The sequence below is a fragment of the Mauremys mutica genome, chromosome 5 (genome assembly GCF_020497125.1).
Source record: "Mauremys mutica isolate MM-2020 ecotype Southern chromosome 5, ASM2049712v1, whole genome shotgun sequence".
NCBI lineage: Eukaryota > Metazoa > Chordata > Testudines > Geoemydidae > Mauremys > Mauremys mutica.
The window spans coordinates 130755036-130774327 of record NC_059076.1 but is presented as its reverse complement, the minus strand read 5'-3'; the positions used below and the strand labels follow the sequence as shown (position 1 = coordinate 130774327).

The following is a 19292-nucleotide window of genomic DNA, read 5'->3' as shown; positions in this document are numbered from 1 at the left end:
GTCATGTTCTTAAATCTCCATACACGTCTCACGTTCATCACTATGCACAACAGGATCAAACTCATGGAGCTGAACATTCCCGTTTCAGCAGGTGGCAGCACAGGCACGTATCAAACTCACCCTGAACACACTGCAGACGCTGGAATACTGAGTGCGGGCAGTACTTTGTCATAAGGGACAGCAATAAAAATGACAAAACATCTCAAATGATGCAAACAAATCAGTTCTCCATTTTCAGGGCCTGAGGCGAGATGCTTTGCATATTCACGTCTACCCGATCTTTCCCTGCTGCTCTGAGCAGTTATATATGGAGTCCCTTCTTACAGTCTTTAGGGTTTATTGATCAGCACCGGTCTGTCCAGACGTATCAAGATGATTTCACAGGCTCAGCTCATCTGGCTGCTAGTGCTCTGGATCCAGGGTAAGATTCCATTTGAGATAACATTGGTCTGGTGGGATAACGGGAGACTGAGCCCTGGAAGCCTCTCTCACACATACATATATACACACAATAGATTGCTCAATCTCAAATTTATTACATTCTTTGTTTTTTTTAAATGCATTCATTTTTCATAATTTTAGTTAATTGAGAGAAAAGGATAAACTATGATAGAAAACTAAAGTGAAAACATGAATTTTCTGACTCATGCATTATGTTAATTTACATTTTCCTTTCAATTCAGACTCCAGTGGGCAGATTGTGATGACTCAGACTCCAGAATCCCTGGCAGTGTCTCCTGGAGACAGAGTCACCATCAACTGCAAAGCCAGTTCCAGCACAGGCAACAACGTAGCCTGGTACCAACAGAAATCAGGACAAGCTCCTAAGCTTCTTATCTATGATGCTACCTCCCGTTACACTGGGGTCCCAGCCCGGTTCAGTGGCAGTGGCTCTGGGAGTGGCTACACTGATTACACTCTCACTATCAGCAGCGTAGAAGCTGAAGATGCTGGAGATTACTATTGTCAGCAGGGTTATAGCTTCCCTCTCACAGTGATACAGACCCATACAAAAACCTCCCTGCCCTGTTTGGTTTCGGTTTCTCTCCTGTTACAGATGCTTTCTCAAGAGAATAACAGTTTGAACATAACTTCTGTGTTATGCTGTGCTCTGCTGCAGTGGGGTGCAGGGTCTCTGCACTGTAGATAGGGCTAATCCAATAGCCGCTGAAATCAATGAGAGACCTTCCAATGCATTGGATCAAGCCTGTTGGAAGGAAGGGGTTGAAATCTGCTTCACTCAACTGGATACCACTGCAAAAGTGGCTTAAATAACAGAGGGAGGCTGCCCCTGTGATATACTGGCTGCTATTAGTCTAGGTATGCTATCTGTAATTTTTAACCTGCACATTCTTTGAGCATAACTCATCAGCTGGTGATCAATGAGGGATGTCAACAAACTGTGATCACGTAGTTCCCTGGGAATGGAAATTGTTGAAATTAGGGGATGTTCAGCTCCATTAGTTTGATCCCGTTGTGCATAGTAATGAATGTGAGACCTGTGTATGGAGATTTAAGAACATGACCCCTGTTATATAGCCAAGGGCTGGGTTGTGCATCCTCTAGGGGATGCTGTGGAGCCGCACTGCCCCCATAGTAGCACTGAGAGGGAGTCTGAAGGGCAGAACAAGAAGCCACTTTAAAGGCTGGAGTCACTAATCAGACAAAATGGTCACTAGTGAAATGCCAATATCTCCTAGCAGATCCCATACTCCAGAGTCTGCAGTACCACAATTATGTCCTATTCTCAGGAACAAGGAATGCCGGCCATACCTACAGAGTGGGGACTGTATCCTGGAGAGCAGTGAGTCTGAAAAGTATTTAAGGGTCAGAGAACAAGCAACTCAGCATGAACTCTCTATGCAGTGCTGTGGAGAAAAGGGCTATTGTGATCCCTGATAAATAGGGGAGCAGTGAGTAGGACTATGGAGGGGATTTTATCTCTGCAAACAGCACTGGTGAGACCCACCCGGGAATGCAGAATCCAGTTCTGGTGTCCCACAATGTAAATGGGATGTTGAAAATTGGAGAGAGTGCAGAAAAGAGCCAAAATATGATTTGAGGGCTGCAGAAAATGCCTTGCAGTGAGAGACTTAAGGAGCTCCAGCTGTTTAGTTTATGAAAAAGAAGACTGAGAGGTGACTTGGTTACATTGCACAAGTACCTTCCAGGGGAGAAAACACCAGATACGAAAAGACCCATTTTTCTACAGAGAAAGGCACAACAAGAACCAGTGGCTGAATCCTGAAGCCAGCCTACTTCCAATTAGAAATTAAGCACAAACTTTTAACAGTAGGAATAATCTGATGGAAGAGTAATAGAATGCTACACTGCATTATAATTATCAGCCATTAGGTGGCATTGTATGTATCAAACCTTGTTTAAATGAACTTCAGCAATACCTAGCGAGCATTAAAGGATTTTACAAAAATATCTGGGGTCTATAAGCAAGCATTGTGACCAGCCCATATGTGGTACAGAAGAACATGATAGGAGCAAACTGCCAAGGGCAATGGTGGATTCTCCATCTCTTCATGTCTCCACATCAAGGCTGGATGGTTTGAGACGTGCTTTCCCACATTTTGGGAAACTGAGTGAAATGTAATGGTCTGTGATACACAGCAGGTCAGACAGCATTTTGAATGGTAACCTAAAACTCTACACACACTGAAATGATGGAAACAAATCAGTTCTCAGGCCCAAACCTGTGACACAAGATCTGAGTCTGGATGTTTTGCATAATTCCATTGGACGAGGATTTCCCTGCTGTTCAGAGCAGATAAAATATTTTGTGTTATTCTTTGTGTTTCATTAACAATATGACTCAGACACACTAGGATGATCTCACAGGTTCAGCCCATCTGGTTATTAGTGCTCTGGACCCAGGATCAGAACCAAACAAATAGAACTCTGGCTTAAAGAAGCAACTTGAGACTCCAATCTGGAAGTGTCATTATATCGCTTTAGCATTCTCTCAGTTCAGAGACACTGGTGATTTTTTCTTTATTTCCATTTTAGGGTCTTCTTGTGTTAATGTATAATGAATTTAGAAAACAGCAGAAACACTGTTTAAATCTACAAAATTAAATAATGACTCTATATAGAAACATTTTTATTGACAAAATATCAATATTTCCCTTTCTATTCAGGTTCCAGGGATCCGATTGGGCTGACTTGGTCTCCAAAGTCCTTCTGAGTGTTTCCAGAACAAAGCATCACTATCCTCTGCAAACCATAGCCTGGTACTAGCACAAATCAGGACAAACTCCCAAACTTCTTATCTATACAGTTTCCATCAATCACAAGGATCCTCTAGACTGGATCAATGGGAACAGATACACCGAGCACATTCTCTCAATGCATGGGGTAGAAACAGATGATGCTGGACATTCATATTATCAACAAGGTGAAAGGCCACCTTGCACGGCGCTGAAGAATAATACAAAAGCCTCCCTCTGAAGTTTCTTTCATTCTCATATAACTAACACGTAACTGCTGTGCAATGCTATATTGGTAAGTACCATACATTGCAAGCCTGTGCTAGATGGGTAAAAATTCCTATCTCCTTACACACCATAGATACCCAATGTATTTCTACCTCTAATCACCACATTAGAGTGTTTAGCAATTTGTGTGGACACAAGCAGGAGAATTACAGATCCAGTGCCCTTCCCATCCACCCTGCACCACCTCTGTATTTTGCTGTGCAAACTGTGAGCGGTTTTTCTGAACCATCCCCCAAAATCTAGGATTTAATAATCTGGAAAGAACTAAAATGGAAGAGAAATAGGGGCGAGATCTGAGGCCAGAGTGCTCTGAAATGGACCTTTGTAAGGGTGACTGTTTGTCTTTGTGAATAAAGAGAACATTGAGTCTAAAAGAAGCTGTCATCTGTTGGGAGTTTCTCCCTAAAGAAACTACATGTGCGGAGCCTAATCCCAGAGCTTTCACAGAGCCAATCTAAATCTTATTTGCAAACATCAGAGACTGAAACTTCAGAGACAATCACAAAATAAAAACAGACTTGCTGGACTCTACAAGAGTTCAGGTGTAAAAGAATTTGATGGCAGGTTAGGCGCACGTCCTACCCGCGATGAAATTAATGGTAAATTTCACGGGGGCAATGGGAGCAGGATCTGGCCTTCCTTGCTCAAGAGGGTGCATGTAGCTAGGATGCAGATTTCTGTGCAGTGCATCTTGAAATGTCAGAACTTCACCTGCCTGTCTGCTGGGACACTGGGCTGAGCAGCTTTTCAGGAGATTTTCACTGAGATTTTATATCAGTTCATTCTTTGCTCATTTCCTGAATCTAAAACTAAAAGTCATATGGACAGAGGGCCTGATTCTCCAGTGCCGTGCCGGCCTCTCGTGTTTTCCTTTACACTAGTGCACAGTGAATGTCAAAATGTTACCACTTGGAGTAGGAAGCATTTTACACTCCCTTTGCACTGGTGCAAGACACAAGACAGAGGCAAAAGTCACTGGAGAATCAGCCCACTTGACACAGGTGTAAATGGGGAGAATGTGCAAGGCCCTATGGAATCCAAACCTGGGGCTGTCAACTTTTTGAAGGAGAAAACAGAGAAAAACAAACCACAAAAAAAACACCTCCTGTATGGCAGAAAGGAAAATACAATGCAAGGGTGTCCTCTTTACATATATCTTGTGACTAATCTGTCTCTATCTAAGTGAGCTATTTCATACAATCATACCTAATTAACATCTACCACAATAAGAGAGCAAAGATTTTATGTTTGTAACTAACAATTAGCTCTGCCAACATAACTCACATCAACTAGTACCTTAGTACCCCCTTGAAATCAATAGGTGTTTAGTAACCTAAATACCTATAAAAGTCTGTCCCTTAACCCCCAAGGTTTTTGTTTTTTTTACAGTGGGCTAATATAAAATAAGGTGCAGTAATGGTGAAAGATTTGTGCCTTGCACAGATGGTATCTTGTATTTCAGACATATTCTTAACTCACTTTAAATATGGGACTCTTCATATTTAGTACAATATTGTAACAAACCAATGAAGCTGAATTCTCTGCACAGCCACCAGCCAACATATAAAAACAGATTTTAAAATATATTAAAGCTAATGTTAAAATTATATAATACACAGGTTGAGAAAAGAGTGTCTGTACATCGTGGTTCCTGCAATAATGCACAGAAACCAGCTCTATGTATAGTCACACCAGGGAGACCAGGACCCCGCACACAGAGGCTGCTTTGCATGTGAACTCCCCAGTGACGCTGCCCTGTTGCTCTGGGGGCTATAAAAGATTTTGTTCCACTCTCCGCGGTTTATTGAGCAGCACCTGCCAGCTCAGACGTACCAAGATGTTCTCCCCGACTCAGCTGCTCTGGCTACTGGCGCTCTGGCTTCCAGGTAAGAATCAGAACTGGACGACACTTGCTAAAAAGTACAGTGATCCATTTAAATTTTAAAAGTTCAAAACATTGTAGCTAGACTGTCTATTAAACAAGTAATTTGTCACAGTTATGGCTTAAATATAACAATTGTGAACATCTTGTATTGTATGATGCATTTCAGACCATTGTCGAAAGCTGCAAATGTCAGTAACTATTATTTATTGTTGCTCTCTATCAATGACCTTTTCTCTGTATTTATTTTGATTTCATATTTAATGCAGGCTCCTATGGGCAGGTCACAATGACTCAGACTCCAGAATCCCTCTCAGTGTTTCCAGGAGAAAAAGTCACCATCAGATGTACAGCCAGTTCTAGCCTTAGCAGCCAGTATGTATCCTGGTACCAACAGAAACCCAGACAAACTCCTAAGTTACTTATCTATTGGGACTCCACACTTGCCTCTGGAGTTCCAGCCCGGTTCAGTGGCAGTCGGTCTGGCACCGATTACACTCTCGCAATCAGCAGCGTTGAAGCCGATGATGCAGCAGATTACTACTGTTTGCAGAGGCATAGCTCACCTCTCACAGTGATACAGACCAATACAAAAACCTCCCTGCTCTGGGTGTCTGCAATAGCAGATTTCTGTGAAGTTCATCACAGTGTCAGTGTAGTTGCTGTGCTGTGACTTAAGGCTCAGTGGTCCGTATCAGCATCCAGGGCTCCTCACTGCAACACCCTTCTCTGTACCTCCCCTATGCTCCCCACCACCAACATACAAAAAACCAAACATTTTCCTTGGGAAACCCAGTTACCTCTGCTCTAATGGGAGCACAGAAACCACCTGATGGACTGGAAGAAAACCCCATCCTGTGCCGACTGGATCGGGCGCTGTTTGGCTGAGCATTAGCAGTTCAGAGATAGCAATGTATACAAAACCTCCCGGCCAATGGGTGCTGCTGGAAGCAGCAGCCAGCATGTCCCTGCAGCCGGCTCCACTTCCTGCAGTTCTGATTGGCCGTGAACGGCGAACCGTGGCCAATTGGAGCTGCGGGCGGCCGTACCTGCAGACAGTCAATGTAAACAAATTGTCTCATGGCCCGCCAGCAGATTACCCAGATGGGCGGCATACAGCCCACGGGCTGCAGGTTGCCCACCACTGGTCTAACAGCTTTGGTAACGAACATTGACCTCCGTTTAACAGGTGCCTTTTGTAATACGGGTTTGTTCATAAAGAGTTTCACCTGTGTATCTTACTCTCCATATTGTGTGAATAATACAGCAAACCATGCTGACATTTACCCCTTGTGAGAGCCGGCATGAGGCCTATGAATTACTAAAGTGAAAGTAAAAACAACGAGGAGTCCTTGTGGCACCTTAGAGACTAACATATTTATTTTGGGATAACCTTTGGTGGGCCATAACCCACTTCATCAGCTGCATGGAGTGAAAAATACAGTAGTAAGGTATAAATATACAGCACATGAAAAGATGGGAGTTGCCTTACTGAGTTGGGGGTCAGTGCTAATGAGTCCAATTCAATCAGGGTGGATGTGGCCCATTCCCAACAGTTGACAAGAAGGTGTGAGTATCAACAGAGGGAAAATTACTTTTTGTAATTGACAAAGCCAGAAGGATACCCAGAAATCACCTACTACAGGACAGGGCCAATAAAGTAAGTAACAGAACGCCACTAGCCGTCACCTACAGCCCCCAACTAAAACCTCTCTAGCGCATCATCAAGGATCTACAACCTATCCCGGAGGACGATCCCTTACTCTCACAGACCTTGGGAGACAGGCCAGTCCTCACTTACAGACAGCTACCCAACCTGAAGCAAATACTCACCAGCAACTACACACCGCACAACAGAAACACTAACCCAGGAACCAATCCCTACAACAAACCCTGTTGCCAACTCTGCATAGCTATTGAAGGGACACCATCATTGGACCTAACCACATCAGCCACACCATCAGGGGCTCGTTCACCTGCACATCTATCAATGTAATATATGCCATCATGTGCCAGCAGTGCCCCTCTGCCATGTACATTGGCCAAACTGGACAGTCTCTATGCAAAAGAATAAATGAACACAAATCAGACATCAAGAATTGTAACATTCAAAAAAAAAAACAGTAGGAGAGCACTTCAATCTCCCTGGATATTCAATAACAGATTTAAAAGTGGCCATTCTTCAACAAAAAATCTTCAAAAACAGACTTCAATGAGAAACTGCAGAATTAGAATTAATTTGCAAACTGGACACTATGAAATTAGGCCTGAATAAAGACTGGGAGTGGCTGGGTCACTACAAGAAGTAGTTGATACTCACACCTTCTTGTCAACTGTTGTCAACATGGCTACCCCTCTGAAGTGAAAGTCCCACCTTAGCTGCAGAGTGTAAATTTCACCTCAAATTAACAACGGTGTTGATTCTTCTAATCTTGCCACCAGATGGCAGCACACGAGCATAAAACTCAACCAAAATGCTGTAATATTTGAAATGTTGTGTATAACCTTAAATGGCTTCCATAAGCCTAATGTAACAATCATCAACGTTCTAACTAATAGTACACAAATTGATTCTCCAGGTTGAAACTCTGATCCTCTGACAAACCCAGTTCTCCTTCTGTTCAACTTCAACATCAGCTCCAAATATCCCAAAGGGGAATGTGCTCAAGACTTCCACAAACAGCAGCAAAAACTAAAGTGACTCCAGTGCAATACATATATGATGGATGATGTTGTTAATGCCAATATAAACAGATATATAACAAAGGGTTTCCCAGCCCATGCGTATAAAAGGGATAAATCAGATGGGAGATGACTCCTCCATTGATTCATAGGGGAGAATGACATAAAGAAAATCTCTCTTCTAACACTAAACACTAAAATCCTAGTTTAGATCTGGTAAAAGCTGCCACCACCCAATAATGTACGTGTATTGGGACACAGTCCTTCCCCAAAATCCTTGGGGATCCCAAGAGCCCCAAATCCATGGAGTTCTTACACCCAGGAGAAATAAACCATTCCCCCCCTGCTTCCTCCCCCCTCCCTTTTATTAAAGAATAAAAAGAAAGTAACTGTCTCTGTAATACCAAGATGGAACAATACACAGGGTCTAAACTTATCAATCTCTGGAGAGAATCCCCACTCCTTTCTTTCTCAGTAAAAGCAATAACAGTACAGAATTAAAGAAATTCTATAGCAAAACACAGACTTGCAAATACAGAAATAAAAGTATAAGAATACTAGTTCCTTGCTAATACTCACTAGCTTGAATAGAAGAATTTATTGCAGAAACCTGGGAGGACTTGATTAAGATGTCTGGACTCCCTTAACTCCCAAGAGAGACTCTCTAACACAAAGAACAGAAAAAAAAACTTCCCTCCTCAGAGATTTGAAAATCCCTTGTCCCTGATTGGTCCTCTGGTCAGGTGTTCACAGGTACTGCTTGTTAACCCTTTACAGGTAGAAAAAAACCTTAACCCTTAACTAACTGTTTATGACACACCCACCGGGGTATGATCATTTTGGCCCAAATGAAGATATGTTAAAATTATAGCTCCCAAATAGAGAACATGCTCAGTAAACTAACCACAGCTCGATGTGGTTTTACATATTCAAGCCTTTGTCAATGCTGACCAAGAGATCTTGTTGGTACATGGGTGGATCTTGGCACAGACAGACAGTGTTGTTCTTGATCAGCTGGTATTTTTTTTCTGTTCTGCATCTAACCTTTACTTTTATTTCATTTTCCACTCCACACTACAGGTCTAATGAGTGCAAAGGCTATAAAACCTCAGGTCATGGTGTTTTTTCGGTTTAACAACCTACCTTAAATAATCCCTGGATTTCTTTTCTGAGTGTTCCTCTGATGCTGTCTCTTCTCCACTTTGGCAAAGGAATGAGAATTTTATCCATCATCTCAACCACTCCTCCAATCCAGTTTTCCTGCCTCATCTCAGAGGGACCAAGGATTCTGCCTGCATGAGGAAAGAGCTATAATTTAGCCCTAAAGCTGACAACAATAATCGCTCTCCAGTCCTACCACCTAACAAAGGAGCATCTCATTCTTTGATTCCATTAACTTTCTCCTTTCTTTTCTGTTATCCATGTCCCTTTGTGTTTGGTTGAGGAAACTGTCTTTGTTACTAAACTCAGAACACTTTGCTTGCAGCCTACTGTAATTAATATTTTCATAGGAAAAATATGAGTTTTACAATCAGCTCTATATAATACTGTCTGTGGGGTGCAAAATGTAACATCACATTCTCCAGAAACCATGACACAGGCCCCTTTCTTATCATTCTGACAGGACTCAGTATTTTGCAGTTGCTCATCTTGCCTGGTGGGCTCTCTTACGCAAAGTCTCACAGGGTTCAATGATGATGTTATCTGGTACATTAATCTACTAGGAGAGAGCGGAGGTGCCATCTATGTATATATGACCATGACCGGAGGCTCGGGGGAGTCAGCTGAGGTCACTCAATTAGGGTGAACTGCAAAGAATGGGGCAGGCAATCCCCAAAGTTGGTGGATATTCCAATACTTAGATTTACCCAGCCATCATAAAAGAGCTTCTATTATATCTCACTCATTACCAGGGCCGGTGCTTCCATTAGGCGACCCTAGGCGGTCGCCTAGGGCGCCAGGATTCGGGGGGTAGCATTTTGTGCGCTCCCCACAGGGCGCATAGGAGCTTCCAGTTCTGCTTCCGTCATGCCACCGAAGAAGGATCTTCTGCCGACGTGCTGCAGAAAACAGCGGCAGGCAATTGAGCAGATCAATAACTCAATAACAAAATGCCGCCCCCCAAATTCTGCCTAGGGCACCAGAAACCCTAGCACCGCTCCTGCTCATTACTCAGAAGTCAACAAAACAGTTCCCTTAAAGAAACCCAGCCTCAGGCCTCCACCTAGACACCCAAGTCAGGTATGATGAGGATTTCTGAAAATCTTATTCATCATTTTAAAAAGTTCTAGCAATCCCAAAGGATTGGACACATCCTGTCAAATTAACTTGGTGTCTTCTTTTTCTGTGATAATAAGTATGGTTGATAAATGTAATTAAGTTGTAATATAACTGGACTTCTGTAAGGCATTTGACCAGGAACTGCAAAACATCTTGATTAAAAAAAATAGAACTGTATAACATTATCATGGCATACAATAAATGGATTAAAAACTGGCTAACTGATAGGTCTCAAAATGTAATGGTAAATTGGGGAATCATCATAGAGTGGGTGTTTTTCCAGTGCAGTCCCACAGGACTCAGTTCTTGGTCCTTTGCTATTTTTAATTTTTATCAGTGATCTGGAAGAAAACATAAAATCATCACTGATAAAGGTTAGATGACACAAAAACTGGGGGAGTGTAACTAATGTAGAGGACAGGCAACTGACAGAGCGATCTGGATTGTTAAGAAAACTGGGCACAAGGAAACAATCCCCATTTTAATATGGCTACATGTAAATGTAAACATCTGGGAACAAACCATGTAGGCCATACTTACAGGATGGGGGACTCGACCCTGGGCAGCAGTGACTCTGAAAAAGATTTGGGGGTCATGGTAGATAATCACGACTCTGGAGCCAAAAAAGCTAAAGTAAATCTGGGACGTATAAACAGGGGAATCTGAAGTAGGAGTAGAGAGGTTATTTTACCTCCATATTTGGCCCAAGAGTGACCACTGCCGGACTAGTATCCAGTTCTAGTAGCCACACTTCAAGAAGGATGTTGATCGGAGATGGTTCAGAGAAGAGCCACGGGAACGATTTAAGAATTAGAAAATCTGCGTTATAATGACAGACTCAAAGACCTCCATCTATTTGGCTTTACAAAGAAAAGGCTAAGGGGTGACTTATCACACTGTATAATAATTGACTCCGCAGTCTAGCCCAGAAAGGTATAACGTGGAAGTTGAAGCTAGACAAACGCAGACTGGAAATAAAGTGTAAATGTTTAACGGTGACAGTTCTTAACCACTGGAACAATTTACCAAGGGTCATGGTAGATTCTCCATCACTGACCATTTTTAAATCACACTTGGATGTTTTGTCTAGAAGCTCTGCTCTAGGAATTATTTTGAGGCAGTTCTATGACTTGCATTATGCAGGAGGTCAGACTAGGTGACCAAAATGGTCCCTTCTGGCCTTGGAATCTATGAATGTATTACCTCCCTGTTTGTATTCAGTGACAAGGGAATCTGTCAATTCTAATAATACGTAGTCCTTAAACAGACCTGCAATTTTTCAAAGCACTGTGTAAAGATGAACTAATTAACTAGCATTCTAATAATCAATGCGGGAAACTGTTCTCTGAATGAATACTGGGATCAAAGAACTAAATAAGCCATGAGAGTTGGACATTACTAGTGACACAGACACAGACACTGGATGCTGCTGAACTTATGAACAAACTGAGCCCAGTGCTGGACTCCTTGATCAGAAAAAGCTCCAGGACACTCTGGGCCCACTGATTAGAGAGACCATCCCCTGCCTGACCCATCTGGGCATCCCTCACTGCCAGGAATGGGAGATCTGTTACCAGACTGAAGTATGTGTGCGCGCTGGCCCTGGGTCTGCAGAGCGAATGGACATTTACACAGAGATGCTGCTTTGCATATTTCTACCCGAGTGACAGTTCCTGGCTGTTCAGAGCAGATATAAATGTGTCACCTTCACACTTTGTGCTTCTGAACTTGGCATCTGTCACTCTACACGTATCAAGATGATCTCCCAGACTCAATTTCTCTGGCTTCTCGTGTTCTGGATTCAGGGTAAGAACAACCACACGGGAGGATTTGTTTAAAAGAAAAGTTATAGTACTTTACTAGGATTTCAATACTAAAATATTTCCCTTTCCAGCAATCATTCCTAGCAGCATTTACAGTGTTAGCAGAAAGAGAGCTCCAGGCTAAACTCCTAGAGATGCAGCTTTATAGTGTTAGTTATTCTGATACTGGAGGATTTTACATTTCTTTTTATCCCAAATGTATTCTCCAATCCAGACTCCAGTGGGCAGATCCTGCTGACTCAGACTCCAGAATTCCTGGCGGTGTCTCCAGGAGACAGAGTCACCATCAACTGCAAAGCCAGTTCCAGTGCTAGCAGCTGGATGGCCTGGTATCAACAGAAATCAGGAAAAGCTCCTAAACTCCTTATCCACACGGCTTCCACCCGTCCCTCTGGGATCCCAGACCGGTTCAGCGGCAGTGGGTCTGGTACTGATTTTACATTCACAATCAGCCGGGTTGAAGCAGATGATGCTGGAGATTATTACTGTCAGCAGTATAACAGTGACCCTCTCACACAGTGATACAGACCAGTACAAAAACCTCCCTACTGTTTAGATTCAGACTCACACTCAGTATTTCAGGTGCTTCCTTGCAGTTACATTGTTATCTCTGCTCCCCTGCAGTGGAGTGGATGGATATGTCAGACTTCAGTCACCGCCCTCCACACACGAACTTCTGGTCCTTACAGGTGCTCACACCATGGGTTCAGATTTGCTCTTATGGGCAGCATCCAACTTCCTACTGACAGCAGGTTACAATCCAAGCACCTTTCTACTGAGTTGACAAAATACCTCAGCTTTGTAAAGCACCCACACTGGAAAACTGCAATAATCTAATCCCAACAAACTGTGCTCAGAGTACAAGCCACTATCTGATCCAGCATCTTCTGTTCAGTTAGTTTTGCTCATTAGAACAACTGCTTCATGCACAGAACCATCCAAACATCTGCTACTCCTGCTTCAGTGTCAACCTTTGAGTCTCTCTCTCTTAGTTACTACTAGGTGGACTAGAGTCTAAGAACCTCAGTTCGTTTTTCAGTCCTACATAAAAGTGCAGCTTGTTTGATACAATTAATAGTAAAAAATAAGAAATCAGTGCAAGAAGACAAGACGGGCTCTTTCCTAAAGAACAGAAACAATATTTGATTCCAGAATAGAGCTCATAAACATGCAAATGCCCCGGTACACCCATAGTGGCCATCTCAGAGAGTAGAGGAAACAAGGAGAGAAAAATGAAAGGAGAAGGAGAGGGAAGGGCAGCTTTAAAGTCCACTCAGGATAAAGAGGCAGAGCAGCTGACTTAAAAACTCCACAGAAGTGACATTCTAATCTGAATCAGATGGTTTCCTGTTCAGGTCCCCAGACGGTGCAAATCAACAGAGCTCTGTTGATTTCAGTGGAACTACACTAACCTAAACCAATGGGCATAACCTGTGTATTTATGAACAGTGAATCTCTTCAGAGATTCTTGTCCTTCCAGCATCTGAAGGTCTCTCACCAATTAGACACAGAGAGACCCAGTAACCCAGTTCACAGAATGTCTAACCGTAATAAAATCCCATGTACTGAAGATTTCTTATAGCTGGCTTTTCTTGTAAACCCCACTAAAGAAATTACAGCCAATCTTCACGCTGAACACACCAGTCCAAAACAGCAGAAGCAGCTGTAAAAATCAATTTTCCACAGCTGTGTGTGAGATTCATTTCATAGAGCGAGGATCCAATATTTTAAAAACTAAACCAGGGCCACAATTCTTGTTTCAATGGGCCACATCCTCAGCTGGTGTAGATCAACATAGCTCTATTCACTTTAACGGAGCTCCCTGTATATGAAATAGCACAATCAGCTCAATGGCTTTGCCAGTTACTACTGTATAAGAGCATTTACCCTAAGGCAGCTCTGTCAGCTGAGATATTTAACACTAGAGTGGAAGGTAACTCTGCAGAGGCCTTTACCTCTCTGATGTCTATGATATTATAAAGCTTGGGCTACAATGGGGATTTTAAAAGCTTGGCTGAAGTCAGTCATTGATGTCAATAGGCTCTGTTATATTTTTATTGTCCTTCCTGGACTCAAGGATGCATCACAAAAATAACTAAGCGGAGCGGTGGATGTCGTAGAAAGGAGCAGTGTGACAGAGGATTTTAATGTCGTTTGAAAAGGTCCATTTTCATTTTCTCTGGGCTGTGCTTGATTAAATTCTGTTCTAGACACAAACCCCAGCTTCTGATGATCCACAAATATCGGCATTTTCAGCATATACCCTACACCTCAGAAACAATTTACATCGCTCGGGTTCTGCATATTCACACCCGAGTGTCATTTTATTCATGCTCTGAGCAGGGATTATAAATATGTCCAGTTGTACTTCAGATTTCACTGCAGGGCTCTGATCTCCTGCACTCAACATGGGAAATGTAATTCCATATGCAAAGCTTTTCTTGATGTTACTTTTCTGGGTTGGAGGTAGAAGAATGAAAATATGAACACTGAGAACAGTCTGTTGGGTTATGCAATGTAACACACAATTAGTGCTATCTTTAACTTCTAGTACATTTAAAGTACATTTCACAATATTGTCAATGCTGTGTATTTTCTTTCTACTTCTAGCAATTTCAGGCTGGATGATTTCAGAATCAACAAGCTGGTTTGACTTTGATGTTACACCACCGAGCACATTTCTAATAAGGGATCTCTTGGAGGGTTCAGCTTCAAAGGAGAGAGCTAGATCCCAGCCCCTGCATAAACTCCTGAATTTTCTGAGTGTCACTGCACTTGCACTAGATGGACCCTGCTCATTTCTCTTCCAGATCCCAACCCAGACAAGATGGACTAACAAGAGCCACAGGAAAACAGATACAACTTCCTGCTTATCAGTCAGTTTGGCAAAGCAATAAATACTTGGTGACGTAGGGTAGACTCTATACACTGTAAATGCCGGACCAGTATCAGCCTGGAGACCATAGTTGAACAGACTCTTTCATTATACTGACGTGCCAGCTGTGGTATAGTTAAGGTTGAGCTGTGCTTTCTGGTTAGTCAGCTCTTAGTGAATGAGCAAACACATGGCTCAGGGAACGTGTTCTTGATCTGGTCTCATAATGCGCATCCCCCAAATAATCCTTGCCCCCTGGCCAGTGCCACCATATCAAGTAGGAACACACGTCATTGTGCTGATATCTTACTATGGGCCATTCAAGAGTCCATGAGATCCCCAAAATGGGATCCCAGGAGATGGCATGGTCTAGTGGTTAATGCAAAAACTGAGAGTCAGGGGAATTGGGATCTAAGCCCAGCCTGGTCTCTAACTCACTCACTAACCTTGGCCAAGACAACTTCCACATGCCTGGGTTTTCCATCTATAAAGAACAGATGTGGTAATTCCCCTCCCTTATCAGGTTTTGGAAGACATGATGTGTTAATGTTTTTAAAGCATTTTTAATTTTTAGTACATAGTGCCAGGGATTATTAAATGAAATACAACTTTTTATTTTATTTTATTTTGCTTCTTATACACGAAAGCATAACAACAACGGACTTCAATCCATTAATGGAGATGTTCTATACAGTTTACTGCCCTTGACCTAAACCAGATCCATCACTACCACTATTCAAAATTGGGTTGGACAGAGCACTGGAGACCATGCAATGCGTAGGAGAGGCTAAAATTCCTACTGGAATTTTCTAGCTTTCTCTCCAATGATTCTACTGTCCTGGAGCTGCTGGGGGAGCTGAATGTTTTGGCTTGTACAGAATCTTTAATAACATGTACACATTAAAGAATGAACTTGGCTGTCTGTAGAAAGGAGCCCTCTGATTAGAAACATGCCAAGCTAAACCTAAAAAGACTTCCATATCCTTTGTCAGGATTGTGTTGTAATTTTTCTGGGCTTATTTTAATATAACAGCCCCTGGGAGGAGGTGGTTTAAGGAAAGAAACATTTCCCGACTACCCTGAAACTCAGAGGCAATTTACATAGCTTGGTCTCTTTGCATTTTCACACCCAAATGCCATTTCCTCACTGCTCTGAGCAGGGATTATAACTCTACTGGGTTGAATTTTAGATTTCACTGCAGGGCTCTGACCTTCTCATCATCCAGAAGAGTCAAGATGATTTCACACACGGCTTTTCTTGGTGATGATTTTTTTTCTGGGTTCAGGGTAAGAAAGAACAAAAAGATGAAGTTTAAAAAAAGGCTTGTGGGTATATTTGGTGTGGGACGCAATTCCTAGTACATTTAGTTCCTAATACCAATAATCATGTGAAATTTACATTTTAAAAATGTTGTGGCATCCACAGATGCTTTGCTTCTAGACACTAGTGGAGAGATTGTGATGACTCAATCCCCAGCATCCCTTTCAGTTAATGTAGGTGAAAGCATTTCTATCAATTGTAAAGCCAGTTTTTGTGTTACTGCTGACATAGCCTGGTACCAACAAACGTCTTAAAAAACTCCAAAACCCATAATCTATTAAGCTTCTTCTTGCCCTACAGCAGTTTCAGCCCAGTATCGTGGCAGTGGATATAGCACTGATTTCACATTCACCGTCACATTTGTCTAATATTGATACTACTATCTGCCACGGCCCTTGGACAGAAGAGGACAGATTATAATAGAAAGAGGACATTTTTGAAGGAAGGGGGAAAAAGGAAAAGATAGGAGAGGAGAGGAGGAATTATCAAGTCCAAAATGATTAGCATCCAGACTATTCGCTCCATACTAGATTGAAGCTGCATGCATCTGACATACGGCCTGATTATCTCGGGGGCAGAGGTAGGGGGATATGATAGAGGTCTATAAAATCATGACTGGTGTGGAGAAAGTGAGTGAGGAAGTGTTATTTACCCCTTCACATAACACAAGAACAAGGGGTCACCCAATGAAATTAATAGACAGGAGGTTTAAAACAAACAAAAGGAAGTACTTCTTCTCACAACACACAGCCAACCTGTGGAACTCACTGCCAGGGGATGTTGTGAAGGCTAAAATTATAACTTGGGGTGATGTTGTGGGGAAGGCCAGCAATTTGGGAATCACTGCTTTATCTAAGAAAGACAGGATGACTTCCTAGTGCATGAAATCAGTGACATCCAGAGTGTGTTCAGATGGAGAGAGCCGAAATGAAGGCCCAGGCACAGATTATGGTGGCACAGGCCAAGTGAATATTTAGGAGATACCTGTCAGATCTGGTCAAATATGCATAAGATCTGCAAAGACATCTGTATATATAGCATCTGAATCTCAGAAACCACAATATCATTTCAACACAGAAGATCAGCAGGAAATAAGCCAAACATGAGCATTTCACATCTCTGGGCTGAAACTAAAAGTGCAGTAAATTTGCATGCATTTTGCATAGGGATGAGGTATCCTCACTGAGCTGCTGAGCACATATAAACATTTCATTTTCCACTGCTCACTTATGAACAAGCTTTTCCAAACACGGTCAGGCAAGATGATCTCATACACGCCCCTTCTCTGGCTGTTGGTTCTCTGGATTCAGGGTAAGAAATTAATTAATAAGATTTTTGAAAATGCCACACATCAGTGTGACAGATCAGAAATGCTGCCAGTCTGACTTATTTAATTAATATTCTACTCTTGTATTTTAGTATAAATTCACATTGGAAAATTCAAACTGTGTTTCAACGTCTGAACACTTGTCAAATACAGTATAGTATCACTGTTCATTCCCTATGCATCTTCTCTCTTTATCCAGACTCCTCTGGGCAAATTGTGATGACTCAGTCCCCGGAATCTCTGGCAGTGCCAGTGGGAGGGAGAGTCTCTATCAACTGCAAAGCCAGTACGAGCATTAGCAATAACTTACACTGGTACCAACAGAAACCTGGACAAGCTCCCAAGCTTCTTATCTACTATGCCAGCAACCTCCAGTCTGGGGTCCCAGCCCGGTTCAGCGGCAGTGGTTCTGGCACTGATTTCACACTCACAATCAGCAGTGTAGAAGCTGATGATGCTGGAGATTATTATTGTCAGCAGAGTAACAACTACCCTCTCACAGTGATACAGACCAGTACAAAAACCTCCCTGCTCTCTGCAGTGTGCAATGCAGTTACTGCTTCCTCCAGATACAACTGTCAATTTTTCACATTTTATGAAGTGCGAAGGAAAAGCGTAGCGTTTTTCATCTCTGAACATACAGTCAAAAGGAGAAAGCTCAAAGAACTAAATTGTTTGAATAATCATACAGATACTAGAATTTACACACAGGCCTGAGATTTATTACAGTTATACTGCTTTATTCCCAGTCTTGAATCCCAGTGTAACAAACACACTTACTTGAGTTTCAATACAAGTAATTTGGAACAGCTGTTACACCTATCTTTCAGGCTCGAATGTTTCTATCTTCTAGCAAAATTACTTAATTCCGTTACAGAGAGCTGATTAAAAACAGGAATTCTCATATTGTGAGAAATTCCAAATTTGGGGAAGATGGAGGGGGGCTTGTTGTGAATTGGCATAATTTGAAATTTCAACATTTCCTTTGATATGGAAATTCCAAAATTTCATTTTGGGAAAAATCAAAGCAATGTTTCATTTGTATTTAAACTTCAGCTACTTTACCTTAAAGGGTGTTATATAATCTCAAAACAATTACAAAATCAAAATGCTTGAACCACATTCAAAGGAAATTTTTGATCTTATCAAAATGAATCATTTTGATCATTTTCCCATGAAAATTTCAGCATAATTGATGTGTTCCCAGAGCAGGTTTAGATTTTGTCAAATCCCCATTTTCTGAAGGAAAGCTGTTCCATCAGAAAAAATTCAACCTGCTCTACTATTGTAAATACATTTCTACAATGGCCTGGGTGTCTCCTTTCATTGGAATGGATCCTCAATAAAAAGCCATTGGAAAGATTTCAATCATTATTACCTAGGAAAATTATACTCATCTAGGGATTTGTAAATGGCTGTGTCTACTGTTTGCAGAGTAGGGTAAGACTTCCTGGTCCAGATTCTCCAAAACCGAATGCAGCTGAACCCTGAGACAAAGCAGCTAATAGGCACACATTGGATTTTCAACAGAGTTGGGGATGGGGGGACGCTGGGGATGGAAGCTCCAGAGGAAGGATATGGCCCAGTGGGCAGGGC

The 19292-nt window shown here is 42.2% G+C and overlaps 3 gene segments (V, D, J or C); all 3 read left to right on the top strand.

The window, feature by feature from the left end:
* The first annotated feature begins 280 nt into the window (after positions 1 to 280).
* On the top strand, positions 281 to 10157 carry LOC123371803. The segment is given in 4 exon segments: positions 281 to 421; positions 684 to 1033; positions 5319 to 5392; positions 10067 to 10157. Coding segments are annotated over 4 exon segments (564 nt in total).
* Positions 10158 to 12089: 1932 nt separating this feature from the next.
* Positions 12090 to 12695, top strand: LOC123371802. The segment is given in 2 exon segments: positions 12090 to 12156; positions 12388 to 12695. Coding segments are annotated over 2 exon segments (357 nt in total).
* A 4929-nt stretch (positions 12696 to 17624) lies between these two features.
* Positions 17625 to 18413, top strand: LOC123371801. The segment is given in 2 exon segments: positions 17625 to 17680; positions 17896 to 18413. Coding segments are annotated over 2 exon segments (567 nt in total).
* Positions 18414 to 19292: the final 879 nt, after the last annotated feature.